The sequence below is a fragment of the Oncorhynchus nerka genome, linkage group LG9b (genome assembly GCF_034236695.1).
Source record: "Oncorhynchus nerka isolate Pitt River linkage group LG9b, Oner_Uvic_2.0, whole genome shotgun sequence".
In the NCBI taxonomy this organism is placed as follows: domain Eukaryota; kingdom Metazoa; phylum Chordata; class Actinopteri; order Salmoniformes; family Salmonidae; genus Oncorhynchus; species Oncorhynchus nerka.
The window spans coordinates 10,996,516-11,020,654 of record NC_088424.1 but is presented as its reverse complement, the minus strand read 5'-3'; the positions used below and the strand labels follow the sequence as shown (position 1 = coordinate 11,020,654).

The 24,139-nt window shown below is 41.7% G+C and overlaps 1 protein-coding gene across 3 annotated transcripts in view; it reads right to left on the bottom strand.

Moving 5' to 3' along the window:
* Nucleotides 1-24,139, bottom strand: part of phb2a (prohibitin 2a) — a 31,916-nt gene continuing 7,777 nt past the window's right edge. Inside the window, exons 3-11 of one of the 3 annotated variants that reach the window (XM_029642038.2) lie at nt 15,167-15,251; nt 14,787-14,866; nt 13,709-13,893; nt 13,239-13,368; nt 6,144-6,247; nt 4,802-4,879; nt 2,329-2,414; nt 1,209-1,540; nt 1-1,001 (exon numbers count right to left, since the gene is read on the bottom strand). In XM_029642038.2, coding sequence (XP_029497898.1) covers nt 1,216-1,540; nt 2,329-2,414; nt 4,802-4,879; nt 6,144-6,247; nt 13,239-13,368; nt 13,709-13,893; nt 14,787-14,866; nt 15,167-15,251 — 1,073 coding nt within the window. In that variant the 3' untranslated portion in view covers nt 1-1,001; nt 1,209-1,215. The remainder of the gene's footprint in view (nt 1,002-1,208; nt 1,541-2,328; nt 2,415-4,801; nt 4,880-6,143; nt 6,248-13,238; nt 13,369-13,708; nt 13,894-14,786; nt 14,867-15,166; nt 15,252-24,139) is intronic. The other 2 variants (XM_029642039.2, XM_029642040.2) reach the window with 2 other exon arrangements.

Genomic DNA, 24,139 nt, shown 5'->3' with positions numbered 1-24,139 from the left:
TTGTGATCCAAAAACATGTATTTATTCAAACCCAATGTGAGTGTTTCGGCCTCTAGTTAGGATTACGAACACAGTAATGAAGACCTTTTTCCTCGAGCAAAGATGAACAAATAGTTTGAAATGCAGTGAAGAAGAAAAAAATGTAAATGAGAAGGGGGTGGAACATGAACCAAAGAAAATAAATATTTGCATTACAATTAGATGTATTACACTGGTGTAACATTGTTTCGTGACACGGGACATTAAGATTCATTGGTATTCATTCACGACACTTCGTGAAGATCCAGCATGACACCCTTATGTTGAGTGTTACAGAACACAAATATAGTAAAGGTACGGAGGAGCCCGTCTCCTAGCAATGTCAGAGTAGGACTCTATGGATGGTTCTCCGATGCATGATGTTGTCACATCTAAATAATATAAAGGCAGGGTGGTGATGACAGAGTGGAAGAAACCACTGGGTTCTAGTTAGTTGATTTCGTGCCACTATGTTAACTCAAACCAGGGCCCACATCCAAAAAGCATATTGGAGAAGAGGACCTGATCTTAGATCAGCGCTCTCTTTCTATATAATCTAAAACTAATGCTACTGTATATCAGCACACCAACTCTGAGGCTCTGTGAATACAGGCCAAGAGCTAGGCACTGTGACAAGGAGATACACTTTGTAGAAACAAATAAGTGCTCCTTTGTGCTGGTCTGCGAGTACCCCGGCACAATCCGGTTTCTATTCATCTGTACATCATTACATTTAAATACGAGGTAAAGCCAGACAACTGTAACATGATACCATATGTGGAAAGCCATTTCAAAGACTAATTGAACATAACATAATTCAAGTGAATGACTAGACAGAAAAACCTGTACGCATAGGGGTCTTCCAGGACCAGTGTTGAAAACCACTGTGTGGCGAAGAGGTATAATGTGTAGAGATGGCTCAAGTTGACGATCCGGAATGCATACTCTTCAGGGACGCTTCCCTTTACCTCGGCAACGATAAACTGAAGAAAAAAAATATGAAAAAAAGCATATCAATAAAAAGAGGAAACCTACATTTTAAGACAAGGCCGTTCACAAGCAATCAGACAGATGATATTCTTTGTATATATTTTAGTTGATCAAATAATTATTCTTTCCCATGCATTTTAGCAGTACTCTCTCTTCACCATTGGGTAAGAAATAGTCTTAACCCCTCCCCATCCACGCACCCTACATTCAAGCCTCGCCATTTTGCGCCACGTCCCCAGGACCCGCCGCCGCAATATGGGGGACCAGGTATTCTCCCGCCTCACTCCATGTCTCTGGAACAACGACCATCTCATGGAACTTCAATTCATGTTCCTCCTCAATCTTTGGAACAGCCATGCTGACAATATCAGGGCTCTTCGAGAAGTGTTGTTCCTCAATCCCTGGAAGCATCGCAGGAACACTGGCTGTCTCAGGGGTCTTCAATTCTCCCTCAATCTCTGGAAGAGTCTCTTGAACAGCCTTGCTGATAATCTCAGGGCTCGTCCAGCCTATTTCTCCCAACCTGCTCAAACTGTTGGGGCATTTAATGTAGGTCCAATGCAGCAGTTTTCATCGCAAAAATCTAATAATTTATGGGTAACAATTAAGTACCTTGCCAATGATCGCTTTCAATTTAAATTATTTAAATTTAAAAAATAGAAATTGCTTCTTAGCAAAGAGCCATTTCTCAAGCAAGAATTTTGCTAGGACTGTCTGGGAGTGGTCTGAGTAGGGAAAGGGGAAACCAAAAACTAGCTGTTATTAGCAGAGAGACAACGTTCTTTCTATTTGGTTTATTAACTACTTTACCACCTGGTTATGTCACCAGGCAGGTCAAAACACCATCCCACCAAAACAGGCTGAAAATTCAGTGTCTTTTCAAAAAGCTCTTATACTAAAAGGGCATCATCATAACTTTCACAATATCACAGAATTATTCCAACCTCAGTGTGCAAATATATATAAAACACAGGGAAATCACATTTTTGACTACACTGAGCCTTTAAGGCTTATCTCCACCCCTGGCCCACCTTTCCACTTTTGTCAACTGTGTACATCAGTCTTATATTGTCATATTTCTTGTTTTGTTGTATTTTTAATTTAATGCACTTTGAGATTAAAACTAAACCAAAGTGGTATTATACAAATAAAGTAAATAAATTAGGGCACACAATGGAAAATGTTTTACAACACGAAAAACAAGGAGCGTTTCTTATTGGACAAGTCTAAGTAATTCCACCCTGTTGTCTTCTATTTGGTGCCTAATGAACACGACGCAGGTAAATAGGAACAGTATTAGGGGAACAGAAGGGAACCTACTTGCTGAAGCTGTTGCTTGTGTTGTCCTGGAGGTTCAACACTAGGTTATCTGCACTCAGGTACACCTTGTTCTGCGATGTCGCCACCTGGAGATCAGACACAGTCAGTAGGATTAGGCAATGTCTGGAATGACATTGTCCCAACGTCCTGTCCAAACAGCGCGGATCTACGATTGTATCGAAAAAAAAAAAAAAAATTGTTGCACACAGAGGGGATAATTTGCGGGAAGAACGCAATTTAAAAGGACTCATTGGTTATATCAGAGCTGTTATTTGGTGCATACAGTGGGGCAAAAAAGTATTTAGTCAGCCACCAATTGTGCAAGTTCTCCCGTTTAAAAAGATGAGGCCTGTAATTTTCATCATAGGTACACTTCAACTATGACAGACAAAATGAGAAGAAAAAAAATCAGAAAATCACTTTGTAGGATTTTTTATGAATTTATTTGCAAATTATGGTGGAAAATAAGTATTTGGTCAATAACAAAAGTTTCTCAATACTTTGTTATATACCCTTTGTTGGCAATGACAGAGGTCAAATGTTTTCTGTAAGTCTTCACAAGGTTCACACACACTGTTGCTGGTATTTTGGCCCATTCCTCCATGCAGATCTCCTCTAGAGCAGTGATGTTTTGGGGCTGTTGCTGGGCAACACGGACTTTCAACTCCCTCCAAAGATGTTCTATGGGGTTGAGATCTGGAGACTGGCTAGGCCACTCCAGGACCTTGAAATGCTTCTTACGAAGCCACTCCGTTGGCCGGGCGGTGTGTTTGGGATCATTGTTATGCTGAAAGACCCAGCCACATTTCATCTTCAATACCCTTGCTGATGGAAGGAGGTTCACTCAATCTCACGATACATGACCCCATTCATTCTTTCCTTTACACGGATCAGTCGTCCTGGTCCCTTTGCAGAAAAACAGCCCCAAAGAATGATGTTTCCACCCCCATGCTTCACAGTAGGTATGGTGTTCTTTGGATGCAACTCAGCATTCTTTGTCCTCCAAACACGACGAGTTGAGATTTTTACCAAAACGGGGTGAGATCTTGCGTGGAGCCCCAGATCGAGGGAGATTATAAGTGGTCTTGTATGTCTTCCATTTCCTAATAATTGCTCCCACAGTTGATTTCTTCAAACCAAGCTGCTTACCTATTGCAGATTCAGTCTTCCCAGCCTGGTGCAGGTCTACAATTTTGTTTCTGGTGTCCTTTGACAGCTCTTTGGTCTTGGCCATAGTAGAGTTTGGAGTGTGACTGTTTGAGGTTGTTTGAGGTCTTTTATACTGATAACAAGTTGAAACCGGTGCCATTAATACAGGTAACGAGTGGAGGACAGAGGAGCCTCTTAAATAAGAAGTTACAGGTCTGTGAAAGCCAGAAATCTTGCTTGTTTGTAGGTGACCAAATACTTATTTTCCACCATAATTTGCAAATCAATTCATTAAAAATCCTACAATGTGATTTTCTGGATTTTTCTCTCTCATTTTGTCTGTCATAGTTGAAGTGTACCTATGATGAAGATTACAGGCCTCTCATCTTTTTAAGTGGGAGAACTTGCACAATTGGTGGCTGACTAAATGCTTTTTTGCCCCACTGTAATGTCATTCTTATTCAAATGGTTACAATAGACAATCTAATTAAATAATTGTTCAAAACAGTGTTAGGTGAAGTTGTGTTTTAATCTAGTCCAGGCTGCAGAATGATTTTCAAATTGGAAGGGCTGTTTCTCTTGTCCATAAAAATACTCAGATATTAGCCTACCTTTTGAAAACAAATATTATAGATGTATCAAGTGTAGGCTATTGTTATTTCATCTTGCTCATCTGGGTAAGCGCATTTGCAATATTTTTTCTTCGATTAGGTTGCTTTCCGACAGTAAAAAACAAGAGGAAGTGACGGGATTCCACTTAGTAACTATAGTACAGCCTGCCTTACGCTAAATCAGAAAAAACGACTTGTTGGGTAAGAAAAGCACATCTTCTCAAGTTCTGCAGTTCTTCAGGTTTCAGGCCGAATGAAAAAGGTGAGCCAGCAGACCTGACCAAAGTCACTTGCAGAATATGCAAAAGGATTCAGGGCAAAGGATGTACAGACTACAAACCACCAACATTTACAAGCGAGTTAAGGTCCTTGCCAGAAACCTTTAGATAGCCCTAAGACATTGTAAAAAATAAAGAAGAAACTAGACCTAATGGTTTCTCATTACACTCAAATGTAGCCTACAGGACTATAAAAATCCAGATGCATCCTGCTTTAGAAAGTGGTCATTTTGCACCATCTAGTGGGCTAAGGAAAAATCACTATGGCCCTTTTGACCACCCTTCCTTTCTACCTTGTTCACTGATCTCACACAAATTGATAGATGTAACACTGGTTTCATCACATAGCTTTCACCAATCCCACCATGTCAGATTAGGTAAGGGAGGAACGAAGAATGCAACCTTAAAGTATTTAAAAAAGCTGGATTTCCGTACCGTCTTGGCAATGTTCTGAGCTGCTCGGATCTTCCGCAGTTTCAGGTAGCCAGGGTTCTTTGTCACCGCCTCACCCAACTATAGTTACACAAATAAGAAAATGCAAATGGGTTAATGTATGCCATCTTGGTACCTCAATATACCCCAGATGGCATAGCCTAGTCCACATCCAGCAGGTTTTACTGGTCTGACTCTGGCTTTGCCTATGATCCAGCCATGATCCCAAATCACACTAGTCAACTCATTAAGTTGGGTCAGTTAAATGTGGCACACACATGTCCTAAAAGCACCAGAAAGGCATTTCAAAGGGTGAATGAAATTAGGATAAACCCAGTTCACTTGTTCTCTTTAGTCAATGATGTATAGACCCAAAATGGTTCATGTTTAAAAAAAAAGAAGAAAAAGGGGAACGGAAGGTACCTTTAGTGTATTCCATTTTAGCCTAACATTTTATGACAAAAAAAATAAAGCCTGACAGACATCAGCTGTATTTGAAAACGTCTAAAAACGTAAATAAGCATCAGTGAGCAAAATGTCGTATCCACTTGATCTCGTCAAACACTTCAGAGCGGTCAGAGAGCTTAAAGTGACAATAATGTAGAGTTCCCAAGGTAGACAGGAGCTCATCACTTTTCTGAGACTAAAGGTCTCTGGCATCTTGTTTGAGATGGAACTACAACTGAACATCCATTTGGAGAAGTCAAATGAAGCATTGCTTTTACAAAATATGGAGATGTATTGGATTTTTAAAAAGACAACAAATCAATGAACAGTCTCATACCTGCAATGCCTTTTTATCTAGCATTACCATCTTATCTAGGGTTGCAAAATTCTGGCAACTTTCCCAGAATTCCCTGGTTTTCCAGAAATCCTGCTTTTTCCATTCTGATTCCGGGAATCTTCCAAATGGGATTTCTGGAAAACGACCAGAATTCCGTAACACAAATCTTATCTATACACCACTGGAGACAGGACACATCTGTGAGATTAAAATTAAGAGCAAAAGCACACTAGTGTTTAACCTAAAAACCACAAGAGTAAATAGATAAAATAATACATCCATGTCTATGGATACAGCAGTGTGTGTACTCAGCTGTATGGTCAACCAACATGAGAGCACGGGAAGGGAATGTGTAACAGCTGGTCCAAATCACTCCCTAAAACCTCCATTTGGCCTAAATCCTTCAATATTTGCAGATCTGTAAAAGGTGGAAGCAATATTGTAGAGGTTCTTCCACTAAACCTAACCAGACCCTTCATATATAACATTGAAGGGTTAGGAAGAGATTTGGGACCAGCTTTAGCTGTGCGTGTTCAGAAGAGTCTCCTCTTCAGAGTTCACCATTTTAGCAGCCTCTGCCTCTCCTTCAGCCTGGATGATCTTCTGCCTCTGGTCCTGCAAGGCTTTCTCCACATAGAAGAAGGCCCTCTGTGCCTCCTGTTGGGCTGAAAATACAGAGCAAGGTGGTCACATTACCATGACAAGAGAATTGATTGCAGAACATTCTTTACTACATCAGATAAGCTCAATGAAGCATAGCATAAAGCAGGGCTGCAGCTCTACACAGCCCTCTTGGAGCTCTACACAGCCCTCTTGGAGCTCTACACAGCCCTCTTGGAGCTCTACACAGCCCTCTTGGAGCTCTACACAGCCCTCTTGGAGCTCTACACAGCCCTCTTGGAGCTCTACACAGCCCTCTTGGAGCTCTACACAGCCCTCTTGGAGCTCTACACAGCCCTCTTGGAGCTCTACACAGCCCTCTTGGAGCTCTACACAGCCCTCTTGGAGCTCTACACAGCCCTCTTGGAGCTCTACTGTCCTGTAGTTTCAGTCCAACCCTAATTTAGCATATTTATTATGGATCCCGATAAGCTGCTGCCGAAGATGGGGTCCAGCAAAATTAAGGCAGTTTATACAATTTAAAAAACATTACAATACATTCACAGATTTCACAACACACTCTGTGCCTCAGGCCCCTACTCCACCACATATCTACAGTACTAAATTCATGTATATTGCGTATGTGTGTGTATGCGCCAATATGGGTGTTGCTTCACAGTCCATGCTGTTCCATAAGGTGTTCTTTAAATCTAAGTTTATTGCTCCTGTCAGTTACTTGATGTGGAACAGAGTTCCATATAGTCATGGCTCTATGTAGTGCTGTGCGCCTCCCAGTCTGTTCTGGACTTGGGGGCTGTGAAGAGACCTTGTGGCATGTCTTGTGAGGTATGCATCTTGCAGGTATCACAACTTGCAGACTTGTTTTCGAGTTGCTGTGCGTTTAGTTGCCAACCTATTTTGCTACCTGACAACTTTACGATTTTTACTTTTTAATTACAGTTTATATTTTTGTTTTTTTCCCTCAACTTTCACTCCGGCCGCTTTATCTGGACACGGTTCGTCAGGACCTCCAACAGCCGAAGCTAAGTAGTAACATTAACATGATGCCTTCTAATTGCAGTCCCTGTACTCATAATATACAGGAGAACGATCGCCTTACGGCGAGGATAGCTGTGCTACAAGCCCAGCTTCAGACGCAATCGTTAGGCAAGGGTAATTTTAGTGTAGGAAAGGATGAAACAGCGTCTGTGCCACCAGTAAGTACAGATAGTAGTATAAATCCCCTGGCACAGTCCCCGCAGCCGGACAACTTTCTCACGGTTTCTGGAAGGAAATGCTGTAGGAACGCTCAACCGGTGTCGCTCATTCAGCCGACAGAAAACTTTCAACCGGTTTTCCCCATTAAGCAGCGAGTCGGAGGCCGAGCCTTCTCTGGTCTCTACTCCTCCCGTTACGGGGTCTGAGACGCCGAAGCTTCCCACCATTAGCTCTGACAAATTGAAAACCCTAGTCATTGGCGACTCCATTACCCGGAGTATTAGACTTAAAAAGAATCATCCAGCGATCATACACTGTTTACCAGGGGGCAGGGCTACCGACGTCAAGGCTAATCTGAAGATGGTGCTGGCTAAAGCTAAAACTGGCGAGTGTACAGAGTATAGAGATAGTTATCCACGTCGGCACCAACGATGTTAGGATGAAACAGTCAGAGATCACCAAGCGCAACATAGCTTCTGCGTGTAAATCAGCTAGAAAGATGTGTCGGCATCGAGTAATTGTCTCTGGCCCCCTCCCAGTTAGGGGGAGTGATGAGCTGTACAGCAGAGTCTCACAACTCAATCGCTGGTTGAAAACTGTTTTCTGCCCCTCCCAAAAGATAGAATTTGTAGATAATTGGCCCTCTTTCTGGGACTCACCCACAAACAGGACCAAGCCTGACCTGCTGAGGAGTGACGGACTCCATCCTAGCTGGAGGGGTGCTCTCATCTTATCTACCAACATACAGGGCTCTAACTCCTCTAGCTCCACAATGAAATAGGGTGCAGGCCAGGCAGCAGGCTGTTAGCCAGCCTGCCAGCATAGTGGAGTCTGCCACTAGCACAGTCAGTGTAGTCAGCTCAGCTATCACCATTGAGACCGTGTCTGTGCCTCGACCTAGGTTGGGCAAAACTAAACATGGCGGTGTTCGCCTTAGCAATCTCACTAGGATAAAGACCACCTCCATTCCTGTTATTATTGAAAGAGATCGTGATACATCTCAAAATAGGGCTCCTTAATGTTAGATCCCTTACTTCAAAGGCAATTATAGTCAATTAACTAATCACTGATCATAATCTTTATGTGATTGGCCTGACTGAAACATGGCTTAAGCCTGATGAATTTACTGTGTTAAATGAGGCCTCACCTCCTGGCTACACTAGTGACCATATCCCCCGTGCATCCCGCAAAGGCGGAGGTGTTGCTAACATTTACGATAGCAAATTTCAATTTACAAAAAAAAAAATTAAGTTTTTGTCTTTTGAGCTTCTAGTCATGAAATCTATGCAGCCTACTCAATCATTTTTTATAGCTACTGTTTACAGGCCTCCTGGGCCATATACAGCGTTCCTCACGGAGTTCCTATCGGACCTTGTAGTCATAGCAGATAATATTCTAATCTTTGGTGACTTTAATATTCACATGGAAAAGTCCACAGACCCACTCCAAAACGCCTTCGGAGCCATCATCGACTCAGTGGAGTTTGTCCAACATGTCTCTGGACCCACTCACTGTCACAGTCATACGCTGGACATAGTTTTGTCCCATGGAATAAATGTTGTGGATCTTAATGTTTTTCCTCATAATCCTGGACTATCGGACCACCATTTTATTACGTTTGCAACAAACAATCTGCTCAGACCCCAACCAAGGAACATCAAAAGTCGTGCTATAAATTCAGACAACAAAGATTCCTTGATGTCCTTCCAGATTCCCTCTGTCTACCCAAGGACGCCAGAGAACAAAAATCAGTTAACCACCTAACTGAGTAACTCAATTTAGCCTTGCCCAATACCCTAGATGCAGTTGCACCCCTAAAACCTAAAAACATTTCTCATAAGAAACTACCTCCATGGTACACAGAAAATACCCGAGCTCTGAAGCAAGCTTCCAGAAAATTGGAACAGAAATGGCGCCACAGCAAACTGGAAGTCTTCCGACTAGCTTGGAAAGACAGTATCATGCAGTACCGAAGAGCCCTTACTGCTACTCGATCATCCTATTTTTCTAACTTAATTGAGGAAAATAAGAACAAACCGAAATGTATTTTTGATATTGTCACAAAGCTACAGTATCGATCCTCAATTAAGTTAGAAAAATAGGATGAAAATAAGAACAATCCAAAATTCCTTTTTGATACTGTCGCAAAGCTAACTAAAAAGCAGCATTTCCCAAGAGAGGATGACTTTCACTTCAGCAGTGATAAATTCATGAACTTCTTTGAGGAAAAGATTATGATTATTAGAAAGCAAATTACGGACTCCTCTTTAAATATGCGTATTCATTCAAAGCTCAGTTGTCCCGAGTCTGCACAACTCTGCCAGGACCTAGGATCAAGAGAGACGCTCAAGTGTTTTAGTACTATATCTCTTGACACAATGATGAAAATAATCATGGCCTCTAAACCTTCAAGTTGCATACTGGACCCTATTCCAACTAAACTACTGAAAGAGTTGCTTCCTGTGCTTGGCCCTCCTATGTTGAACATAATAAACGGCTCTCTATCCACCGGATGTGTACCAAACTCATTAAAAGTGGCAGTAATAAAGCCTCTCTTGAAAAAGCCAAACCTTGACCCAGAAAATATAAAAAACTATCGGCCTAAATTGAATCTTCCATTCCTCTCAAATTTTTTAGAAAAGGCTGTTGCGCAGCAACTCACTGCCTTCCTGAAGACAATGTATACGAAATGCTTCAGTCTGGTTTTAGACCCCATCATAGCACTGAGACGGCACTTGTGAAGGTGGTAAATGACATTTTAATGGCATCGCACCGAGGCTCTGCATCCGTCCTCGTGCTCCTAGACCTTAGTGCTGCTTTTGATACCATCGATCACCACATTCTTTTGGAGAGATTGGAAACCCAAATTGGTCTACACGGACAAGTTCTGGCCTGGTTTAGATCTTATCTGTCGGAAAGATATCAGTTGGTCTCTGTGAATGGTTTGTCCTCTGACAAATCAACTGTAAATTTCGGTGTTCCTCAAGGTTCCGTTTTAGGACCACTATTGTTTTCACTATATATTTTACCTCTTGGGGATGTTATTCGAAAACATAATGTTAACTTTCACTGCTATGCGGATGACACACAGCTGTACATTTCAATTAAACATGGTGAAGCCCCAAAATTGCCCTTGCTAGAAGCATGTGTTTCAGACATAAGGAAGTGGATTGCTGCAAACATTCTACTTTTAAACTCGGACAAAACAGAGATGCTTGTTCTAGGTCCCAAGAAACAGAGATCTTCTGTTGAATCTGACAATTAATCTTAATGGTTGTACAGTCGTCTCAAATAAAACTGAAGGACCTTGGCGTTACTCTGGACCCTGATCTCTCTTTTGAAGAACATATCAAGACCATTTCAAGGACAGCTTTTTTCCTTCTACGTAACATTGCAAAAATCAGAAACTTTCTGTCCAAAGATGCAGAAAAATTAATCCATGCTTTTGTCACTTCTAGGTTAGACTACTGCAATGCTCTACTTTCCGGCTACCTGGATAAAGCACTAAATAAACTTCAGTTAGTGCTAAATACGGCTGCTAGAATCCTGACTAGAACCCAAAAATTTGATCATATTACTCCAGTGCTAGCCTCTCTACACTGGCTTCCTGTCAAAGCAAGGGCTGATTTCAAGGTTTTACTGCTAACCTACAAAGCATTACATGGGCTTGCTCCTACCCATCTCTCTGATTTGGTCCTGCCGTACATACCTACACGTACCCTACGGTCACAAGACGCAGACCTAATTGTCCCTAGAATTTCTAAGCAAACAGCTGGAGGCAGGGCTTTCTCCTATAGAGCTCAATTTTTATGGAACGGTCTGCCTACCCATGTCAGAGACGCAAACTCGGTCTCAACCTTTAAGTCTTTACTGAAGACTCATCTCTTCAGTGGGTCATTTGATTGAGTGTGGTCTGGCCCAGGAGTGGGAAGGTGAACGGAAAGGCTCTGGAGCAACGAACCGCCCTTGCTGTCTCTGCCTGGCCGGTTCCCCTCTTTCCACTGGGATTCTCTGCCTCTAACCCTATTACAGGGGCTGAGTCACTGGCCTACTGGGGCTCTCTCATGCCGTCCCTGGAGGGGGTGCATCACCTGAGTGGGTTGATTCACTGATGTGGTCGTCCTGTCTGGGTTGGCGCCCCCCCTTGGGTTGTGCCATGGCGGAAATCTTTGTGAGCTATACTCAGCCTTGTCTCAGGATGGTAAGTTGGTGGTTGAAGATATCCCTCTAGTGGTGTGGGAGCTGTGCTTTGGCAAAGTGGGTGGGGTTATATCCTTCCTGTTAGGCCCTGTCTGGGGGTGTCCTCGGATGGGGCCACAGTGTCTCCTGACCCCTCCTATCTCAGCCTCCAGTATATATGCTGCAGTAGTTTATGTGTCGGGGGGCTAGGGTCAGTTTGTTATATCTGGAGTACTTCTCCTGTCCTATTCGGTGTCTTGTGTGAATCTAAGTGTGCAGTCTCTAATTCTCTCCTTCTCTCTTTCTTTCTCTCTCTCGGAGGACCTGAGCCCTAGGACCATGCCCCAGGACTACCTGACATGACTCCTTGTGTCCCCAGTCCACCTGGCCGTGCTGCTGCTCCAGTTTCAACTGTTCTGCCTTATTATTATTCGACCATGCTGGTCATTTATGAACATTTGAACATCTTGGCCATGTTCGGTTATAATCTCCACCCGGCACAGCCAGAAGAGGACTGGCCACCCCACATAGCCTGGTTCCTCTCTAGGTTTCTTCCTAGGTTTTGGCCTTTCTAGGGAGTTTTTCCTAGCCACCGTGCTTCTACACCTGCATTGCTTGCTGTTTGGGGTTTTAGGCTGGGTTTCTGTACAGCACTTTGAGATATCAGCTGATGTACGAAGGGCTATATAAATACATTTGATTTGATTTGCATGGATGTCCAGGCTGTGTGCCAGTAGTTTAGACATACATGTTTACTGCACCGAGCTCTCTCATAAATCAAAATAGTGATGAAGTCAATCTCTCCTCCACTTTCAGCCAGGAGAGATTGACATGCATATTATTAATATTAGCTCTCTGTGTACATCCAAGGGCCAGCCGAGCTGCCCTGTGTCATTTGCAATTTTCCTATGTCCTTTGTGGCACCTGCCCACATGACTGAACAGTAGTCCAGGTACGACAAAACTAAGGCCTGCCTTGTTGATCGTGTTGTTAAACAGTAAAGTAAATGATCCTTATGATTCCTGTAATGAATTGTTTTAGGAAAGTAAAAACTAATAAAATAGGCTTAAGTTTTGCATACGCTCCAGATCCAAACAAGGAAGTGTTTCAGTAATTAGTTCTAGGCTATTTATAAAGAACACGTAAATGTTACTCTTCTGAAAAGGTAAGAAACAATCTAGCTGGTTGGTCAAAATCTAGCTTTTGCATATTGGGCGCTGTCCATGGTGCTGATAGAGCGCAGCGGAGAATTCGTACCAACCAGTAACTTCTTGGTCATTTCCTACAATTGTAGGAAATTAGCTTTCCTGAAAAATACATTCAAGCTACACGGCAAAAATGTATAGAATTGCAGGAAACTGGCTTGAAACTGCAACATTTTCAGCTCCATGGCAGAATTGCATTAGATAAGCTTTGAAACTGCAAGTTAATATTTTTGACTTATTCTTTGTTCACCACTCTAGAGTGCAGTCTATGAATTTGAGTGGTTACATTTCCCCAGTCCCATCCATAGGATGTATACAAAAACAGTGGGGGCCCAATTCAGTTTTTCAAATACCAGAATGTAGTTTTTAGTATTTGAAAAATCCCATAGAGTTCTGGTAAAAAGGTAGTGTACTATATATGCAATAGCAAGGGTATGAGCGTGAGCCTCCTCACCGACTTGCTTTGCTTCCACCGCGGCAGTGTACTCCCTGCTGAAGCTCAGCTCGGTGATGGCCACATCGTCCAGGATGATGTTGAAGTCCTTGGCCCGTTCAAAGAGCTCCCGCCGAATCATCAGGGACACCTAACAACAGAAGAACCCTTTTATTGCCATTGGTCCATCATTCTAAAATGCATTTCGATTGGAAGACTATAAAAACCTGTTTCCGATTGAGAAGGCCATTACTGAGCTCAATTCATTAAAGTACATTCAGTAAGCTGCAGGTGCATGGAGACAGGACAAATGTAGTGTAAATGTTTGTATAACGCAGAAAAGTTCAGACTCAAATCTAACAAAAAATATTTAACTAAATTAAAGGTGATAAAGTGCATACCAATAGCGCAAAAGTCTAATGTAGCAACTATAACTTTACCATAGCACTTTAAGAGAAACAGCATTCCCAAAACCACCCCTTCCTGTATACCTGAGCTCTCTGTGTGATGAGCTGCGAGGCGTTGAACTTGGCCACCACACTCTTCAGCACCTCATTGACGATGGATGGCAGCACCTTCTCATCGTAATCCTTGCCGAGCTGCTGGTACATGGCAGGCAGGTTGGAGGCCACAGGACGGGACAGCACACGCAGGGCGATGTTCACCATCTGCAGGTCTGTACCGGGACAGAGACAATAAGGAAGAGAGAGTCAGAGCCGTTTTAGGTGATATTCAAGACTCAATAGGAGAAAGGATTAAACCGAAATGTGTCGTCTGCATTTAACTCAACCCCTCTGAATCAGAGAGGCCTTAATCAACGTCCATGTCATCCGCTCTGAACCACTAGGCTAAAATGGCTGTAATTATCAGAGTGGTTCTTTAACATAGCCTCCATTTACTGTTTGCCAGTCTTTCTTTCCTTCTCTATGAAAATAATGAATGTTCTTTATCCAATATTTTCCACGAGTCTCACTGCAGCCAGGAGGCAAGATAATGTTATGAATACATTCTGTACGAACAGCCATAATACATTTTTTTAAAATCAATCCATTAAATCCATCCTGCCATGGAATCAATGTGTTGCAATAGCAAAAGCAGGAATAATGGACCTTGTTACAATTCAGTAAATGTGGATCTAGTTTTGGTGAATGCCATTCTCCACAAATATACAACAGTTTAGAATGGCCCAGGCCACTGACTGAAGTGCTGTTGTGAAGTCAATCAGGGTAGAGCGTTGGACTAGTAACCGGAAGGTTGCAAGTTCAAATCCCCGAGCTGACAAGGTTCAAATCTGTCGTTCTGCCCCTGAACAGGCAGTTAACCCACTGTTCCTAGGCTGTCATTGAAAATAAGAATTTGTTCTTAACTGACTTGCCTAGTTAAATAAAAGGTAAAATATTTTACTTTTTTTAATCACAAAAAATAATTTTTGTAAAAAAAGGTACAGTTTGTTCCTAGATGTGTTCCATAAACTAAACAGCATCTCATATGCAACAAGAGGTTTTATTTGATCCCAAGGGATAATTTGATCAGGATTAAGTGTTCAGTAACATGTGTCCAATCAATCACCTTTGCTTCCGGTTAGGGACGATATCTTTCTTGGTCTCGCCCTTATGTCATAGATGACAGGGTACTGGAACCATGGTATCCTGTCAACAAGAATGTAGGGTGAGGACAATGAATATAGCCTTGTTTAAACAGTCCACCAAAGACATGGATCACACTCATCCCCCGCTGTGAAAACAGTTCAGGGTCGTTCGTGTTCATTAGGGCACACAACCGAAAACAAAACATTTCGCAAAAGGAAAACGAACATGAGTTTCTTATTGGACATGTGCAGGTAGTCCCTCCCTATTGCAGTTTTCCTCCATTATGAGCCTAATGAACACGACAACGCACTGCCCTGCCAGTCAAGGTCAAAAAGGGGAGTGATAACGAAGGACATCTACCTAATGTGGAGCCCCTCAGCGAGTACCGTGTCCATCTGCATCCCACCAATCCTGTTGAAGATGATGGCCCTCTGACCACCTTCCACTGAGGAGAAAAGGAACTCATTTAAAAACAGTTGCAGTACAGTTTAGCAATGACGCTTCAAAACATGATCCAGGGGTAATTTGCATCCCATGGTAATGAGGACCACCGATACAATAGCGTTAATAGAAAATGTCTGACAACTCCCCGGGATAGCCGTGTGAATTAAGGTTGATTAGGGGGAGGGGGCCGTACTGTTTGACAAACAGACAACACTGCGCTTTCCTCTACTCTCGTCCGATCTCTTCTAAGTCGCACGTGAGAACATCCAATAACTACTTTTGAACCTTTCCCCCAATGTATGAGGTGGGTGAGTAAAGGAGATAGGAATTGAGTTGAGACCAATTGAGAAAGAGCCCTTGGGTCCTTGTAGCGCAGGGTTGTCTCTAGTCTGTCAAGCAGTAAGGTCAACCTCCCCCAACTCTCCTTTAATTTACAAAGCTATCCCAGCTAAAAGGTAGTCCATTAAAAAAAATGAGTCAGCATGGGCTCCCGAGTGGCGCAGCAGTTTAAGGCACTGCAACGCAGTGCTTGAGGCATCACTACAGACACCTTGGTTCGATTCCAGGCTGTATCACAACCGGCTGTGATCGCGAGTCCCATAGGGTAGCACACAATTGGCCCAGCTTCGTCCAGGTTTGGCCGGTGTAGGCAGTCATTGTAAATAAGAATTTGTTTAACTGACATTCCTAGTTAAATAAAATAGCAATATATGGTTGATTTACGCAACAACTTCAAGCACTGAAGTGAGAGGCTAAACTTGGTCTTGCAGCTATCACGTTTTAACTATAGGCACATAACTTTGATTTGGGGAGAGAATGGTAAGTTGAGCCAACCCTTTTTTCTAGGAAACCATACACAAAATTAAGCATGTGACCAAATATTTGAGTTTAGAGAACTCGTTTTACAACAATTTAATTTAATCTGCTGCTAAGGAGAAGTCTCAAGACGATTGAGGGTTGATGACGTGGCAGCGTGGTAGGCACAGATTGTCCCATGAATTAATCATAAAAATTGAGGATTTGATGATGACTGAAACAAACATTCTGGATAATATAGAGAACCTTTATTTATTGATCAGCTCGAAAAGAATCAGATACATCGAAGAGAACAAGACCTTTCCTCGAGCTCTGCGAGTGAAACTGAAAGGAAGCCGCTGTCTTTATAACTGCGTCCCCAGAAGATAAAGCATTGCTTACAAGCATAAGTGAGCAGTTAAAAAAAGCTGGATCTATTGCATGGCTACTGAGGGAGGTTGAGGCCTTAAACAGGAATGGATTACAGTAATAAAATGGAAGAAATAAGAGCGGAAAATAAGCTTGAAAACTACCATGGACTCCCTTAAAAGACACTACGGTATGATAAAACGATGTATGGAATCAATCTTTAGGATGTTTATAACATAACTTAAATAATATTCCAACCGGAGAATTTCTTTGTCTTCAGAAAAGCAAAGGAACGCAGCTAGCTGATGTGAAATGCGCGTGACTGCTGGCAGACCTGTGACTCAATCTTCTCTCCCCCTTCACAGTAGAATCCTCAAACAAGTTTCTAAAGACAATTGACATCTAGTGGAAGCCTTGGGAAGTGTAACATAGCCCCTATTGAATACACAGTGGGATATTGGTTGAGTTGAAATCAACCATCCTCAGATTTCCCACTTCCTGTTTGGATTTCTTCTCAGGTTTTTGCCTGCCATGAGTTATGTTATACTCAGACATAATTCAAATAGGTTTTTAGAAACTTCAGTGTTTTCTATCCAATACTAATATTACCAACTGGGACTGAGGAGCAGGCAGTTCACTCTGGGCACCTTTTCATCCAAGCTACTCAATACTGCCCCTGCCGCCTTAATAAGCTTACGTAGCGGCCTCAGTCAGAGATTTTACATATTTATCTGTACATGGAATTGTACTTTTTTTTAATAGGAAAATTCCACGGGTACTATGGCATGTAGAAGGAAAGAAAGCTATGTACATTTGCAAAAATACTGTGCTAAATCATGTGAAGAATGCAACAAAGATGCAGAATCATCTGGCCAAGTGCATAAAGTTCCCTTAACCTCTCTGCGCACCTCTCCGCTAGCGGGCTGAAATTCCACAACATACGGTGATCGCTACATAGTCATATTAAACATGCATGAAAATACAAGTCTCACATGTATCGAAAGCATAGAATCATGCTAATCTAACTGCGTTGTCAGATTTAAAAGGATTTAATGCGAAAGAATACAATGCGATTATCTGAGCATAGGGCCCCATAAAAAAATTTTTTAACCAGCATAGGCGTAACATAATCAAACTGCATTAAAATAGTTTACCTTTGACGATCTTCATCTGTTTGCAATTCCAATGCTCATTGTTACACAATGAATGATCTTCTGTTTGATCAAATCCGTTTTTATAGCATTTTGTGACCCGCTTGTGTCGTGAATTCCGTCTCATTCCATTTGACGACACATTCCAGGTAAATAACCCACACAGAACGTGACTTTTCCAGTCATGTTTGGTTTCACTGCAATCAACTGGTTTGTTTGTAACACAATCAAACCTGATGGGCCATTTCGCAGGACGTATTGACTGAAAGAAACCGATTTGAAGACAAAAAGTCATGACATTGTACCAATGATTTGCCCGCTGTTTCGTTGATTGACTGTCTTTTAACGCTCACAACAAGCAGCCTCTGACAAAAGTCCCTCTACTTCTACTTGAGGTGAAAGTTATGAAGACACCTTATCGATAGCAACAGCTCATGGTCCTCCTGGAATCAGACGTTTGACACAATGGAGGAACGTAGTCAGAGAAATGCTGATGAATGTCTTGCTCGAGCTGTGTATGCAACTGGTTCGCCTGATGCTCACAGGCAATGTGTATTGGAAGACATTACTCAATGTTCTTCGCCCAGCATACACACCTCAAACCAGATATGCGTTATCTACTAATTCGCTGGATGCCGAGTTGCTTGACCTTCACTTGAAGGTCAGACTGTATTGTAATCATCTCTGATGGGTGATCAAATGTTTGTTTGTGGGCAAGGAATAATTACACTACCTCTCCACCCCTCAACCAGTATTCTACAAGAGCACAGACAAGGAAGACACACCGGTCTCTACTTTGCAGAAAGCCGGCATGAATGACCTTGACCATAGAAGGTATTTGCACTAGTGACAGAAAATGCTGAGAACATGAAGGCTGATTGGTCTAAATTAGAGGACAACCCTTTGAGCCTGACAACGAGCCATCAACCAGTTTGGAAAGTGACAGTGAAGATGAGGCCTCAGAGTCTGATGTTCAAGAGGTGGACATTGAGGAGGTCCAGGCAGAAGACATGGAAGCCTGAGGGGAAGACAACCAAAGCTTTAGATTCTAGAGTATAATTTTACAGATGTATGTTTTCAACATTTTTAGGAGATGGAATGGATCATTCAATATTCCCTTTTGTTCAGTGAAGTCATCCGATGTGAAGTCAACTCATTTAACGTTCAATTCGTAACAAAATTGTATTCCTATTGGAAGGATTTAAATACATTTGTAACTCCAGTTGAAGTCAGAAGTTTACATACACCTTTGCCAAATACATTTAAACTCAGTTTCTCACAATTCCTGACAGTTAATCCTAGTAAAAATGCCCCGTCATAGGTCAGCTATGATCAACACTTTATTTTAAGAATGTGAAATGTAAGAATAACATTAGAGCGAACGATTAATTTCAGCTTTTATTTCTTTCAGACATTCTCAGTGGGTCAGAAGTTTACATACACTCAATTAGCATTTGGTAGCATTGCCTTTAACCTCATAGTCCGACCAAACCCGTATGCGGTAGCGTAACTACAGCCTCAAGCTCATTAGCATAACGCAACGTTAGCGATTTATAAAAATCGCAAATGAAATAAATATGCCTGTTCTCAAGCTTATCCTTTTCTTAACAATCCTGTCGTCTCAGATTTTCAAAATATGCTTTAGAACCAGAGAAAATCACTAATTTGTGTAAGAGTGGTGATAGCTAGCTTAGCATTAGCGTTAGCATTTAGCACGCAACATAATCACAAAAACCAGCCAAGGAATCAAATAAAATAATTTACCTTTGAAGAACTTCAGATGTTTCAATGAGGAGACTCTCAGTTACATAGCAGATGTCCAGTTTTTCCTGAAAGATTCTTGTGTAGGACACATCGTTCCCTTTTGTTACTATGCATATGGCTACCGAAACTAACCGAAAATTCAGTCACCTACATGTCGAACTTTTTTCCGAATTAACTCCATAATATCGACTGAAACATGGAAAACGTTGTTTGAATCAATCCTGAAGGTGGTTTGTCATATTTCTCTCCATTGAAAGCACAGTCCTTGTAGCCTGGTTTGTTCTGAGATTTGAATGGAAAAATACCGGGACCTGACTTTTGCGCACCGATTGCCACGCAGACACCAAGCGGGACACCTGGTAAATGTAGTCCCTTATGGTCAATCTTCCAATGATATGCCTACAAATACGTCACAATGCTGCAGAGACCTTGGGGAAACAAGATAAAGTGTCCGTTCATTCCTGTCGCATTCACAGCCATATAAGGCGATCATGGAAAACGTAGCCTCAGAAATCCTGTGCATTTCCTGGTCGGTCATACATCTTGGTTTTGCCCGAAGCATTTGTTCTAAGGGACTCACAGTGAAAATCTTTGCATTTCTGGAAACGTAAGACTGTCTTCTTTCCAAAACTATCAATTCCAAGCATATTCGAGCATCTTTTCGTGACAAAATATTGCGCTTAAAACGGGCACGTCTTTTTATCCAAAAATGAAATACTGCCCCTAGAGTCTTAACAGGTTAAATGGTTTAGGTGTCAGGTAGCCTTTCACACACATCCCACAATAAGTTGGGTGAATTGTGGCCCATTCCTCCGAACAGAGCTGGTGTAACTGAGTCAGGTTTGAAGGCCTCCTTGCTCGCACATGCTTTTTCAGTTCTGCCCACAAATTTTCTATTTTGTGAAGTGCACCAGTCCCTCCTGCAGCAAAGCACTGCCACATGACAACTGCCACCCCCGTGCTTCATGGTTGAGATGGTGTTCCTTGTCTTGCAAGCCTCACCCTTTTTCCTCCAAACATGACGATGGGCATTATGGCCAAACATTTATTTTTGTTTCATCAGACAATTCTCCAAGAAGAACGATCTTTCTCCCCATGTGCATTTTCAAACCGTAGTCTGGCTTTTTTTTTTAATGGCGGTTTTGGAGCAGTGGCTTCTTCCTTGCTGAGCGGCCTTTCAGGTTATGTTGATATCGGACTCGTTTTACTGTGGATATAGATACTTTTGTACCCGTTTCCTCCAGCATTCTCACAAGGTTCTTTGCTGTTCTGGGATTAATATGCACTTTTTGGTCCCATCGTTTGTACAGATGAACGTGGTACCTTCAGGCATTTGGAAATTGCTCCCAAGGATGAACCAGACTTGGAGGTCTACAATTATGATTTCTTCTGATTTACCCACAATGTCAAGCAAAGAGGAACTTCGTTTGAAGGTATGCCTTGAAATACATACACAGGTACACCTACAATTGACTCAAATTATGTAAATAAGGCTATCAGAAGCTTTTAAAGCCGTGACATAATTTTCTGGAATTATCCAAGCTGTTTAAAGGCAGTCAACTTAGTGTATGCAAACTTCTGATCCACTGGAATTGTGATAGTGAACCAGTTATGCATTAGGGGGCGCTATTACATTTTTTGGATGAAAAACGTTCGTTTTAAACAAGATATTTTGTCACGAAAAGATGCTCGACTATGCATATAATTGACAGCTTTGGAAAGAAAACACTGACGTTTCCAAAACTGCAAAGATATTATCTGTGAGTGCCACAGAACTGATGCTACAGGCGAAACCAAGATGACATTTCAAACAGGAAATGCCCCAGATTTTGGAGGCGCTGTGTTCCAATGTCTCCTCATATGGCTGTGAATGCGCAAGGAATGAGCCTACACTTTGTCGTTTCCCCAAGGTGTCTGCAGCATTGTGACGTATTTGTAGGCATATCATTGGAAGATTGACCATAGACTACATTTACCAGGTGTCCGCTTGGTGTCCGTCGAAATTATTGCATAATCTCCAGCTGCATGCATTTTTCCATGTGGTTCAGAGGAGAAACCAAACTTCCACAAATGATATATCATCGAATAGCTGTGAAAAACATCTTGAGGATTGATTCTAAACCACGTTTGCCATGTTTGTCGGTTTATGGAGTTAATTTGGAAAAAAGTTTGCGTTGTAATGACTGAATTTTCGCTTTTTTTTCTTAGCCAAACGTGATTAACAAAACGGAGCGAGTCTCCTAATTGAAAACGTCCGAAGTTCTTCAAAGGTAAATTATTTTATTTGAATGCTTTTCTTGTTTTTGTGAAAATGTTGCCTGCTGAATGCTAGGCTTAAGTGAAATAAGTGAAAAATTACTTGCGTCATGCACAATGTAGATGTCCTAACCGATTTGCCAAAACTATAGTTTGTTAACAAGAAATTTGGGTAGTGGTTGAAAAACTTGTTTTAATGACTCCAACCTAAGTGTATGTAAACTTCCGATTTCAACTATATGTAAAGAAAAAGGTTTATGTTTCTGACTCCATATGATATGGTTAATATCCCATGCAAAACTATTAAAATGGTATTAATATTAATTAGCAAATACTCCCGTTAATTCCCATGGAAAGTTTCCACCTCTGAATATCCCCAAAATGTGCGACCGTAACACGGAACCCAAACCGGCTGCGCGAGTGCATAAATGTATTTTGTTCCCCCCACACCAAATGCGATCACAACACGCAGGTTAAAATATCAAAACATCTGTTCCAGTTATATTAATTTGGGGACAGGTTGAAAAGCATTAAGCATGTATGGCAATTTAGCTTGCACTTGCTAGCTTATTTGTCCCATTCAGCTAGCTTTCTGTTGCTAGCAAATTTGTCCTGGGATAAACATTGAGTTGTTATTTTACCTGAAATGCACAAGGTCCTCTAATCCGACAATTAATCCACACATAAAACGGTCAACCGAGTTGTTTCTAGTCATCTCTCCTCCTTCCTGACTTTATAATGCGATTGGCAACTTTCATAAATGAGTTGCATTACCGCCACTAACCTCGGTCGTCTTTGTCACCCACGTGGGTATAACCAATGCGGAGATGGCACGTGGGTACCTACTTCTATAAACCAATGAGGAGATGGGAGAGGCAGGACTTGCAGCGCGATCTGCGTCAGAAATAGAACTGACTATTTTAGCCATTGGCAACACGCTCGTTTGCGTGCGCGAGCATGAATTGAATAACAGATTTCTACATTTATTTTGCAACGCTCGGACACGCGAGCGGTGTCGTCAGCCGGCTGACCTTCATTCTTTGGCTGTTTATTAAATTTGAAGAGGATTGCACAGGTAGTACATTAGCAATACCAAGGTAGTTTTTTGTTTGACATATGGCTAAATGTAGAGATCGGCTTAAAATGTAGATGGCTTAAAAGCTGTTATGTAGTGCGGCACTTGTTCACGGATGTGAATGAGACGATTAGCTTTAAGAAAACTTAATAGGTAGAGATCTATTGTAGGGCTAGGATAAAGAATTATAGAGCTAAATAAAATGTGCCTAGATTCTCTATTGGAGTAGGCCTATAAGATCCTAAAATAATTGGTCATCCTTTTACATTAAACTAAATCCCAATATTAAAAATGAATAAGGAATGGGTATTGTCAACAGGGTTCTTGTCTCTACTAGTGTGTGGCGTGCAGGTTAACACAGGCAGAGGGGTATTGTTAGAAGTAATCTTATCTCCATCCAACTCAGGCCTGTCAGTAGTTACACAAGGAAGTGTCGCTCATCTAATATTATCTTGAATGCTCCATCTGATATGAGCTCTCGAAATAGTGGCCTAGGAATTTTTCATTTGAATGCTAGAAGCTTGATCCAAAAGCTAGATTTGATTGAAATACTTGTCTCACAATCACATGCTGACATGATTATATCTGAATCCTGGCTGTGTCTCTGTTCCAGACTCAGATGTTCTGTTAGCTGGTTACAATATCTACAGAGCAGACAGAGTGGGTAGAGGAGGTATTTCCATATGTTAAATGCAATCTAGATGTCCCGGAGTCCATTTCAACTTCTGTTCTGAAACAGTATGAATGCTTAGTTCTAAATGTGGTCCTTGGTCATAATGCACTATTAACGCTAGTGGGAGCTTATCGCCCACCCTCAGCTCTGGTATCTGCACTAAGCAAATTGTTTGAGTTAACGTCTTATGTAAACTCTGAATGATTGATTATAAGAGATCTCAATCTGGATTGGCTCATGCCAGCATTTAAATTAAAAGACATTTGTAACTAAATAAATCTTACTCAACTATACCTACCAGTCCTAATCCAAAAGACCCCCAAAAATGTACATGTATAGACCTTATCTTAACAAATACACCTCACAAATATATAGCTAGTGGGTTATTTGCTAATGACATCAGTGACCACTGCCCTATTGCATATATCAGAGATACTAGGCAAAAAAAACCTGACCCACGTATAATTCTCAAGAGAAACTATAAACACTTCTCAGAGCAAGCCTTTATCCATGACCTTTATTACTCAAGAGCTTTTATCCGTAAACTGCATAATGGACCCAGTTTTAGCTGTGATTTGAAAATCATTTTCCTGCTAAATAATCAAGCATGGGCCTTGGCGAGGAAAAATGGTGATTGGCTGCTTTTTTGGCAATTGAGAAATAAATGTACTGGGGGAATAAAAAAAGGCTAAATCTAGGTATTTCCTTGATGCTATGACTAGTCTAGTCTGCTGGTGAACCCGATAAATTCTGGAAAACTGTCAACTCACTTAAAACGAGGAAACTCTGACTTCCTTGCCGAAGTA